Genomic DNA, 12250 nt, shown 5'->3' with positions numbered 1-12250 from the left:
CATACATATATTTTATAATCTGGTTTCTTTAATAATGTAATCATGTTCATACTCCAAAGATTGTCATTGTACTGTAATACAATTTGGTGTAATCACTCATTTGTCTAGGAGTGTTCCATCATCAGGACATTTCGACTCTCATTCAAGAGTCATTCTCAATCTGCAGATCTTGTCTGAGAACTCAGATATTTATCCTGCTCTGAACTGTGTAAGCCCTGCCCAAAGGGTGGAACCTCCTGATGATAAATTCTCCTGTTTTTCTAATTGTTTGGGCTTTTTTAATTTCCCCCTGAAACTAATCTTTTTTACCCTAACAGCCCTGTAATAAGCCAGAGAAATCAGGAGGTTCCGCCCTGTGGGCAGGGCTTACGCAGCTCATAGTAAAATAGACTAGATCTGCAGATTGAGACTGACTCTTGGATGAGTCGAAACTTCTTGTTTTTCAAAAAACATTGTCTAGATGACTAAAACTGAATCTTTTTTCTACAATGTAATTCAATTCAAATGTACTTTTAAGTTCTCACTCTCAATCTAGATTCTGGATTCGTAAACTTTGTTGACTATGAAAGTCTTGTCTGCCATCTTTGTATCAAGCTTTTAGATTGCTTTTTTATTTGCACATTTTATTTATTGATTCACAGGTCAAATTAGAAATAATAAAGTGTGTTTTCTGGAACCATTGCAACAATCTCAAAACATGTTTGCTAATTTCAGTGACGTACAATACAATACATTATAATAAATCTAACTTAAGTTTTCAAACTTGCCCTGAAGACAACCAGGAAGTACTTGTGAGATTAAAATCACTTTCACCTTGCATTCACCTCTTGCTGGACTCATAATTGCAGGAGATAGGTGTTGTCAGGCTCTGGAGTCAATTACCATACACCCGTGGACAATGATTAATGGACCACTGGGAACAAACCAGGAGCGACCAAACTCAAACTGCATCTCTAAGCTCAAGTCTCCAAGATAGAAAAGAATATGAGGCACAGACATTTTTGTACCAAATCAAAAATATATGCTTCGTAAGCACAATATAAATGTGTAAATATAATATTACATTCACGCCTTAGCGCATACTAGGCCCTGTGATAACCCTGTGTTAAAGGAATATCTTATCTTATCTTATCTTTTCAATTTCAGGTTCTATCTGGAAAACAAAAAAAACTGCTGCATTACATTTGCACCAACATGATTCAAATAAAGGATGACATTTACAATCACATTACCAAATATCCTAAATGCTCCCGTAAAAGCTCGTTTACGGAATAGTTTGTAAAATGTCATTCATTTCCATCCCTGCTGACCTATGTTCCCTTTGGAAACAGCTGCGTACGCACAATGTAAAGCGTAAAACCATCACATTGGCAAATGCTGAAAGCTGAACTTCCAGGACACAATGAATAATTTAGAAAACTGTTTATTTACATGTAGCATTAATATTGCATGTGTTTAAACGTTTACTATGGTAAAGTGTATCTATGGTCAAGACAACTTATTTGAGACACACCATTTTTTTCGTTTTTTATTTATTATTTATTTAATATGGACATAGCATTGGACGAACCAGATGCAATGTTTTAAGTGTTATAGCAGAATATGCTAGTTTTCAACACCTGTCCATTTCCTTCCCAAACAACTATGACAGCCCTTTATCAAATGAGCAGAACATTGCTCTTTTAGTTGATTCTTCTTGGTAGTGCTTTCCAGAGTACAGTAATGTGGCATGTCAGACTGACCGAATTAACTCTCAGCATTAGAGCTGAGACCTTTAAACATGAACTATTATTCAAGCAGTTTTCAGATGCATTAAGTAGTGACTAATCAGCGTGCAGACGTTTAAGTGAGTTTTAATGGTGAGACATGGGGTGAGGATGCTCCCTGGTGTATAGCCGACATCTGACCTAATTAGTATGCTAATGCAAGACGTGGTATTTTTAGAATTTCCAAATGACATTGTTTACTTCATAAGAGCTGCTTTGCTTTCAGTTTCCAACTTTGTCGTTTAGTTATAAATTAATAATAACAGATGAATGTTGTGGGTTTAATAGTTTAATAGTGGAAAATATTTTGAACACTTAATTCACATAAAGGTTTATACACTCGCCTGAGGTGGATTTTGTTTGAACACATAATCATCAAAACACATTTTGAAATGAGGAAACACATTCAGTCGCATAAACCCATGAAGCGATTGTAAAAACCATGTGCCACAAAACACATACTCTCTTCATTAGAGGATCATTTCATCAGAGGATAACTTCAGCATTCATTATCTTCGTCTTAATTACACTATAAAATGTCGGCAGCAGACTTTTCAGTAAAATCTTGTAGCATTATTAAAGTGTTTACTAACTAACAAAATAACAGAGAAAATGTCTCTCTAACATAGTCAAACCAATCAGACATTGCGCCCTCTGCAGGATTAGTGGTGCCACAACACACAACAGACAGGCGGCTCCCGTAACCAGGTAACCAACACCCAGCTATGCGCTCCAACACTTTTGCATTTGTTATCAGCTTCATGCATGCAAATTTAGATATGTGCATTTTGTAAGGGTGAAAACACAGTTATAATAGACAGAGGGATTCTGTTTTACTACTCAGCTTATTGTCATTTTCAACTTTTATTTTGCAATTTTGTACATGAAATGATGAGAAATATTTACCACAGTTACTATCACACCAAACAAAGTAAAAGGCTAGAACATGTATGCACAAGGTTCATAGCTGTCCAGAGGTCACAGATGCATCTTTTGAAAGTACTCACAGATGGGGCCGGCTTCCCTCCCTTCGCCGTGCAGAGCAGAGTCAAATTCTGGGCCTGGTATCGACTGAATGGAGCCGGCGTATTCTCTGCCACCACTGAGATGTTGTTTGGAGGAGCTGAGAACAACAAGAAGGAAAAAAAATCAACATCGACAACATCCTCAAAAGACCCACCGATCAAATGCAACCCAGTATACAATATTCTCGCGATGGCTGATAAGCTAACGGCTAATGGTTTTACACGTGGAGATGGAGGGAGAAACAAACAATGCCACAGCCCTCTGTTTAAAATAAATTGACTGGAGAGTGACTGGCAATATCTTGGACAGAATCTGTTCCTTTTTCTCCCTGTAGAATAAAAAGGTCCTGTTCCCACTGTGCATCTCCACTTAAAATGGTAAGCGACCGGATGGCGACAGCATGTTCCAAATCTCCCCAGGGCCCATCCAAGTCAGATGAAGCTGATAAGGTGGAAAATCTCATACATATCATATCACAAGACCTACATCTGAATATCTCTGGGGACGTTGAGAAGTGTGTCACTGTGGTGCAGGGGGGGGAAGGAAAGAGGGAAAGAAGACTTCATTACATAAAAGATATGGAGGAGGTAATGAAAGAATATATCCTCAGCAATATGTGAGGAATTAGGTGCTCAACGTGCGCAGGGCCGCCGGCTTACATATGACCATGAATACTTTAAATGTGAGAATGTGTCAGAGGCAGGGCAAAAATCAACACAAAATCTTTTGACTGCAACATGTGAAACGATGAGCAACAAGATCCCAATGGAATTCTGATTAAATCTAGCGCAGACCAGCCACTTCACGGCACCAGCATAAAGGCATAATGTTGCATTAGATTGTGCAGAGAAGAGTTGAGAGCTGGATCAGAATTTTCCATAAAATGACGTTACTATTTAGAATGCACACTTTGTAGTCAGGGCTTTTTTTTATCCAGTTGAAAAGGCATCTATAATACAAAATAAAAAAAATGTACAAACGTCAAGAGAAAGTCACAATATAACATTTACATAATACATAAACATTTAGATGCAGTACACAAGTGAAACATACAATTTAGTGTACTTTTTATTATATCTAAGCATGACATTTGATTAGAAACCGTATGTTTTAGTGTGTTGCTACATTATCTTGTATGCGGTCTGTCTTTGATATTAATCCCAAATACAATTCATTAGACACTTATTTTTACACCAAAATGCACGTAATTAATGGCTAGTTTTTAGGATTTTGGAGATTATGGGGGAATGCTGAAGTGCTAATAAATGATAAACAATTTTCAATACACTAACTTAAATTTGTTAGAATTTGTGTTTGTATAAATTTAAGACATATTATGATAATGTATTAAGTCACTATTGCTGGAGATATAAGAGAATATACAGGATCGCACAGAGATTTTTCTGTGCTTGGCTTATTTTGAACCCAACATGTGGCTTAAGACCAGACATAGCACAGCAATTAATTGATTAGAAGCCGGTGGGGGCGAGTGCAGATTTAGCTGCTGACTCCAGCGTCTCTCCATGTTTCCACACCTCCTAATTGCTTATTGATGGGATTCATATGGTTGTAAATTAACCTTCGAGCACTCCATTAGCTTAGTGACAAGTCTGTCTCTACCCAGTGTATGATAAGCTGTCAGGGGTGTCACCATCTGACCGATCATACTTGCACTTCACAACAGTAATGTCAAGTATGAAAGAATGTGCTGCTGCTGCTCCTGTTACACACAATAGAACAGAATCATAAAGGTCGAACAGATTTATGCGATTGATTGCTCTATTTCTTTAGACAAATAGACATTTGAAAATACACTGTGATTATCTATTTTGGTAATAGCTTCAAATGCTGTTAGAAATGTAAAGTCTGGCAATGTTAATTAGTTGGAATATTTATTTTAAACCTGCACATAGTTCACAGACACAGATACAGGGATATGATTTGAAAAATAAAGCGTAACGCGTTTACATTTCCGATCCTCTCAAACCTAACATTATTACAGATAAAATTATTTGCAAGATTATCTGATTATTTTTTTTGATCCACAGTTCAGTGTCGCCCTTCGAGGCAACTGCTGTTGTGATTTTGGGGAATTGAATTGAATCAAATCCCTACAGCAGTAGGATACGCTCACTTTAGTTCAGGCTCACCGGTAGCACGTATTTTCTCTTTTTTTTCTTTCTCTGTACAATATATATGTACAGTAAAAGACTGTACAGTTGTATATAACTTATTTATTTCCCCTGGAAATGGTAGCTTATATCATGAAAGACATATAGAAATAGGCTCAGTAAAGCCAATAATCAATATCCTGCCTAAAGTCCAGTGTGTATGTTAAACTTTATAGCTGCTTTTAAACTGGCCTGGGTCAACCAGACCGGTTCACTCGGGAGCGTTTCGGGCCAACGTCACCTAAACATAATCAGCATTTTCTTAATAAATAAAATCATACCGCAATTATTCTTCATTTTCATAAGGTCAATCTTGGTGATTCACAAAAAGACGTTTAGTATTTCCATGTTTGTGTGGCTGTGGCTAAAGCTGGAGTAAACAAGGCTGTGTTTTCACACTTTTCGTGTAATGCGTTGGGTTTGAATAGTGGAAGAAGCATTATGCACTGGGAATACATCATGATGTGAACTATTGAATGGGAAAAATGTGACGCTAACATGCACAAGCGTTGTTTGTCTGTCGGCTCAACAAATAAAGTTATCATCACGGGAAATAGTAAGTAAGTTTTTGGTGAGGACTGATTTTGAGTCTACGTTCCGTATTGTTCTCTTTTGTTCTCTTTTGTTCTCTTGTCCAATCATCTTACGTTAAACTGCTCCACAGGCCTAAAGCGAGCCAGCGCTCCCTGGCAGCTAGTACCTCTCCTGCCCTATGGACAAATGAAAAGGATCACTTTTGTGCAGTGGAAAGTGGAAACACCACCGACCATGACTCATACAGCCCCTATGGAATCGCCTCTTATATGTCAATTTAACATCCAGCTTTTTTGAGTCAGTAATCATCACATTAGAAAACTATTTAGAGAGAATATGTCGGTGTAATCCCTCATTCGTCCAGGCGTGTTCCATAGTAGAAAAAGCTTCAGTTGTAGTCATCTGGACTCAGTTAGAAAAAATAGACATTTCGACTCTCATCCAAGAGTCATTGTCAAATGACTCTTGGATGTCATTGTCAAATGACTCTTGGATGAGAGTCGAAACGTCTATTTTTTCTAACTGAGTCCAGATGACTACAACTGAAGTTTTTTCTACTATTTAGAGAGAATAATGGATTTAGTTGGTTTGTAAAACCGGGGACACAGCCTTGTGAAAAGTAGATAAATGCAATGCTTTTTTCTCTTAAGTTAGTTTATTTGAGCACAGATTCACATTGATCACTGTGCTCTTTTCTGTGCCCTGGTGAGGCCCACATGGAGCTCACAATGAAGACTATAAACTTCAGTGAATTGTTTCATGCACTATAACTGTACAGAATTAAGATGGCTGCCTGTCCGAGAGTGAAGCATTGATGTTTATCGTGATGTACTGTGATGAGGCAGAAGACTTGTTTCTTCATTTACGTAGTTTTAGGTTAATGTTGTAATTTAAAATGTTTAAAATACAAAATAGCAAATCTCCTACATTATTTTACTTGGTAGTAAAACTTAAGATGATGGCGGTTCCTTTGGACATCTCCTGTAGAAGGTACAAAATGTTATATTAACCGCATTCAGGGTTCCTCATAGTGCAATATAATAATGATATTCAAAAGGGCAACATGTTTTTGAAGCAAAACAAAGATCATCATTGTATCTTATGTTATTAATTGTAATCACAGTACTACTTTTACAATACCATGGCTTTTTATTTTCTACTGAACATGTAGTACAAACATATACACTGTTTAGCTCAAAGAGCACATAAAAGTTTCTAACCAGAGCACTTATTAACAAATACATATACAGTATAGGACTATGTGGATTGGACTGATTCGCATTATGTGAGTTTAGATGATTAGACAACAATATGCTTTAAGTTAGACAAACTTTGTTCCTCCATTACTTTGTGGTGTCCTTCCAGGGGAATGGCAGAACATCAGCAGTCTATGTCAGGCCCTAACGACACCCAGAATTCCACAGCAGGGTTGAGTATGGACCCTTCATAACCAGATGAAAGTCTGAGCTCCTCATGGGTACCAGCGTCCAGAATGCAATCAAACATATTTTAGTTACTTTATATTTATATATATCAGTGGTGTGCAGTGACTTTTCTGATTGGGCAAGTAGACCGGAGGTGTTCATCAATATTCAGTGGATATTAGAAAAGTAGGACAAAAAAACAATGGGAGCATGGACTTCAGATTGTCCCGCTGTGCCAAAATCTGCTTCCGGCGCAGTACTGCCCAGCGGCCTGTAGCGGCCAGTAAAAGACACCGTGAGTTCAGCCAAGCTTCAGCAGCAGAAGTGAGGGGAAAACAGGCTTATTTTGATATATTTTAAAACAATTCATAAATAGTTGTGACACACAGTCATTTTAGATTTTATTGGCCAATCACTGATTGCCTTGATAGCCCAGACTGCTTGCCACTATATATATAATAATATATATATATATATATATATATATATATATATATATATATATATATATATATATATATATACAAGAAAGACGACATGAACATGAAAGTATACAATTGTAGAGTATTACAATAAAATTCTATTTATTTTTGTAACGCTTAAAATAACAACAGCAGTTGCTTCAATGGGCAAGTTCTAATGAAATGATGGAAGACTGGAGCAGTGATGAACCATGGGGAATGGAGAAGACAAAACAATAATACACAGAAATATGTTACGTTATGCTTTCATTTTGCTTTGCTGTTTTTAAATATGGAAATGCAGCAAAGAGAGAGAAGAGCGCACACATCCAGGAGTGCTCCCTTGAGATTGTGTACTCTGGCCTCATAATTAAGGGATTTGGAACTGTGGAGACAGCTGGACCCACAAGAAACACTCCCTTCACCAGCTAATGCTAAGAACCTTGGCCCTGGGTTCACATCTTTGTGGTATCAGTTATAGAGTAGCACATGGAGTTTGTGGTTTCTATGGGTTTTTGAGTGTGGCCATTACAATGTGGTGCTATGCATTTGATGAAGATGTACGTTTTGTAAAGCAGTGATCAGATCACGTTTTTGTATAATACTTGTGTAATGTTTTTTGTTTTGGTAAGCTCATTTTATTCCCAGAATGGCTTTTAATCTCTATTTTCTGAGCTGTAATAATTGACCTATACTGTATGCCCATAAACGAACACAAAAAGTATGACCCTGCCTTACTCTAAATGAAAGCGCTATAATGTCTAATTCATTCTCATGCTGAAAAAGGTGATGAAAGAATGGATAAACTTGGGCAGACCTGTTGTCTAAATAAAACTAAATGTCATGTGTAAATATGAATTCAGACATAGCGGAGCAAACAGGAATTCTAATATAGAACTTCAACGCACCTTATTCAAAATATAGTACCGCAATAACTGTTGGTCCTTTTCTGGCCGCTTGAGTTTGTTTGTCACAGCTCAGTCATTCATTAACAATTGGAAATATCACTAATACATTTTGAGTAAGCTGTCTAACAAACCCCAAAAACTAGAGAGAATGTAACAACATTTCATGATAGACTATAAAGACCGAACTTTGACAAAACCACATAGTCTATAAACCAAGGTGACTCAGTCTTTTGTTTTGCTGTTATGGTTGACTGCATCAGGTCGAGAGGTATTTTCTTTATCAAACTTGAATAGAGATTTTCATTTGAATGACTTACTGAAAGGCAAGAATCTACCACAGTCCAGTCCATATAACTCCAGATACTCCAGACGCAAAGCCAAAAAGACTTTAAACAGTTAACTTAACACCTGTGTGCCATTTACTTCTGCCATAAACAAGCTGAAGTGGCGTTTAGGCTGGGCAAATGATTTTAGTCATTGCAGCATTTCAGTTTTGAGAAGGGAGTAAATCACTGCAAAAACACTACAAAAAAGATGTAGTCGCGGTTTTGATTTCTCATAAGATTACTGAGTGACTGCATTCTGTTTATGTGATATACGTTCCTTCCAAATTTAAACTTAAACTTGAAGTAGAGAGTAGAACTGCAGAAGCACTTAAAATGAATATAGCAGAAAACCTTTTCTTTTGTTCTGAAAAATGCACAACTTGATAACAACATCTTATTTTTTGTGCCTTTCTGAAACAGGGACAACAAGCACAATGGACTGATTTCCACCCTAAAAGCTGGTTTACAATATACTGTACTGGGGCAAAGTAGATTTTACTATATTATATTAAAAACATAGGGGACAGGCTCCCTTTAAAATATGTTGTCCTGGATTGGCAATTGATTAAAAATGGCATGGTCAGGTTTTAATCAGGTTGTTTTTCCCCCACCCTGTTTCATTTGCATGGATTACTGCGCCACTGTCAGGTCAAATTGTCTCCTCCCAGTGGCGCTGACGGGGGCATGAGTGGGGCCAGTCCTGGGGGCAGGAGGGCCAGAGTCTGGTAGCTGTCACCAGAGGAAAAACAGGAGACAGCAAAACAAAAGCCTGTGTCACTATGAACAAGTTTCCCACTTTCAAAAGCCATTAATCATTGTGATGCCGGTAGAAATACAGCTACACAGCACAATCTAAGGCCATTCTGTATGGGAAATCTGAACTGCATGTTTAAGTGTTTTAATCAGGTTAAAGTTCACGCTAAATTGATCAGTTTAATGGGAAGCACAATTATGTTGATTATCTTTTTACAATAACCACTTAACATTTAATAGTGGGTATTGTGTGATTGTGTCTATCTATGAGTCATGAAAAGCCACAATAACAGCATTTTAAATACCTATATGGACCATGTGCCAGAAAATGTATTTAATTTGATCACGATACATTTAATAATACATTTTCTACCACTTGTTCCCGTTAGGGAGTGACTGGAGCCTATCCCAGTGACTTTGGGCCTTAGGCGGGGATACATTTAGTATCTTTGAATTGTCTATACATATTTTTAGCCATAGAGCTCCCCCTGCAGCTCTCATGTGAAAATATAATGTCAGAGAACAGACCCTTTTAGCCCATCCTCCAGGAAGCACTCTGTACCTGTAACACGCCCCCCGATTTAGGCCCAGTTAGCTTCAAACGCTACTTCTTTTGTTCCAACGCTGCTGCTGACATGTGCCGCTGTGTCATGCGCTGTGTATTGGCGCACGCCTCGGCCTCTGTTTACACCCCCACCATCTTACGTCACGGGGTGGGCGGGGGAAGCAGGCAGATCGCTCTTCGCGAGGGTGGGGGTGAATCTCAAACTAAGCCGGCTGCATTTCCGGGTTTGTGAGCGGGGTCCAAATTATGGGTGGTAATTACTATTATGTTATGGGTGTTGCACAACACTTATTAATATCAAATATACCCTTATGGTAGACTACGGAACAAGAGAAATTGCATGATATGGGACATTTAAGCTTAGACTAGCTTTAAACAGAGAAAAAGTAATTACCGTATGACAATTTTACCAAAAATGCATATTATCACAGAAAACCCATATGTAATAAAATGAAATATATGTATCAATATGTGACTCTGGAAATGGAAACAAAAAATCACATACTGTATAGCTTGGTCCAGACCTCCCAGGTGTACGTATGTCAATAAAACCATCCTTGGACTAGATCTTTTAATGAGGACAAGTGGGACAGTTTCGGGGGACTTTGCAGCACAATTTAAAATCTCTCTCTTTATAAATTGCCGACGGTGGCAGATGGGGCTTACCCCATACGAGCCTGTTTCTGCACTGACTGGCACCCTTATTCCTAAAATCTGTTTATTGCTTAGGGGCAGAGGTTTAGCGTTGGCAATCTGTTACAGTTTGGCCCCTTTACCCCTCTCCTCTCCGGCCTCTCCCAAGCAGCCTCCCTTTGGCTGCCTGGTAATTCACAAACCATTGACCAGGATGGACCTTACAGCTCCCCAGCGCCCCAACACTGGCACACAGATTCTTGGGTGCAGTTGTTCTTTACGACACCTAATTTAGAAACCAAAGGGAGCTTTACAGTAGACAATAGAGCTGAAGAAACGCATTCAAAGATGTACACTTGTATTACATTTTAGCAATACTACAGTATATACTACGTTTTGTTTTTAAAGGTCTAAATGGCCTGGCACCTCCTTATTTGGCCGAGCTTCTGTCTGCTCGTAACACAAGCTGGACGTCCCCAGAGCCAGACTCAAACACTGGGGGGATCGAGCCTTCTCTGTTGCTGGTCCCAGACTCTGGAACAAACTGCCCCCGACATGCACCATCACAGATTTTAACCTTTTTAAATCTCAGCTAAAAACGTATTTATTTAGATTGGCTTTTATTTTGGCGTTTGTTTTTTATTTAGTTTTATGTTTTGTATTTGCATCATTGCACCACGTAAAAATATGTACAAATTTGAACTGGTTTAAGGTGAGACACTACATTCAAAATTAGTACATACAATTTTGATATGGGACATTGTAACCTCAAAGACATATCGCTCTAAAGGCAGTTTTCTCAGAGGGCCCTAAGCAGAATTTGCCTAAGGGGTTGACTATTTGCACACAGCTGTATTTGTATAACCAACACCAGATAAAATGTGGGCGCTAACTTTTAAATGCAAGACTTTTTCCTGTTTTTGGTCAATCTTAATTTTATCCTGTTGGCTACAGTGCAATCAAATTGTTTTCTTAATTTGTATTACAATCTTACAATCTCTGGTGACTTCAGGGCCATAAGCAGCTGCTTGGTCTGCTTATAGAGTAGAGATCACCTAAAGCACCTACACACCAAAACCTTGACCAAACGTGTGCCATCGGGTATAGACCGCTTTGACTGTTAAACCAGAGATTTGGTGAGTCTGTGTTTTTGTTTTGTTGCTCTGTTATCATTAAAATACCTGCCTTTTTAATCGCGGAGCATTGATATGCTTAAGTAGCCTATTTATATGTGTCATTGTAAGCCAGTCATTCCAAAGCTTAGGGGAGGGACCCACATTTGGATCAATTGCTTCTTTAAAGTATTTTATAATCAATAATGTTCTGTTACATCTTTATTGTAGCATCTCCGGTAAGAGAAGGATGTTGGGGTCATCAACATGTCCACGTGTAAATTGGGGTCACTGGGGGAAAATGGTTGGGGATGACTGTTGTAAGACACTGCAGCAAATTGTTTTGCTTGGCTAGAGCAACTATAGTTGTTCAGTATGATAATGAGATACTGGAACATCTGTATTTATTTAATGCACTTTATTGCCAAACAGTATTATCTAATTGGAATATTGGAATTGGAATAGTGGGTGGCAGTAATGTAAAATGTAAAAACACCAAAAAAACAAAACAAAGCTAGCCATTACTGATTTATGTGTAATTTATGGCCCTGTTTGTCTAACAGGCCAGGTG

General features: G+C 38.1%; 1 protein-coding gene across 2 annotated transcripts in view; it reads right to left on the bottom strand.

Moving 5' to 3' along the window:
• Nucleotides 1-12250, bottom strand: part of igsf21a (immunoglobin superfamily, member 21a) — a 202053-nt gene that overhangs the window by 46353 nt on the left and 143450 nt on the right. For both annotated transcript variants that reach the window (XM_072452172.1, XM_072452173.1), the window contains exon 5: nt 2774-2889. In XM_072452172.1, coding sequence (XP_072308273.1) covers nt 2774-2889 — 116 coding nt within the window. The remainder of the gene's footprint in view (nt 1-2773; nt 2890-12250) is intronic.

The sequence above is a fragment of the Eucyclogobius newberryi genome, unplaced genomic scaffold (genome assembly GCF_026437365.1).
Source record: "Eucyclogobius newberryi isolate DKJ021-1_F unplaced genomic scaffold, fEucNew1.0.hap1 SCAF_19, whole genome shotgun sequence".
Lineage (NCBI taxonomy): Eukaryota > Metazoa > Chordata > Actinopteri > Gobiiformes > Gobiidae > Eucyclogobius > Eucyclogobius newberryi.
Note: the sequence above shows the minus strand (reverse complement) of the source record. Positions and strands in the feature narration are given on the sequence as shown.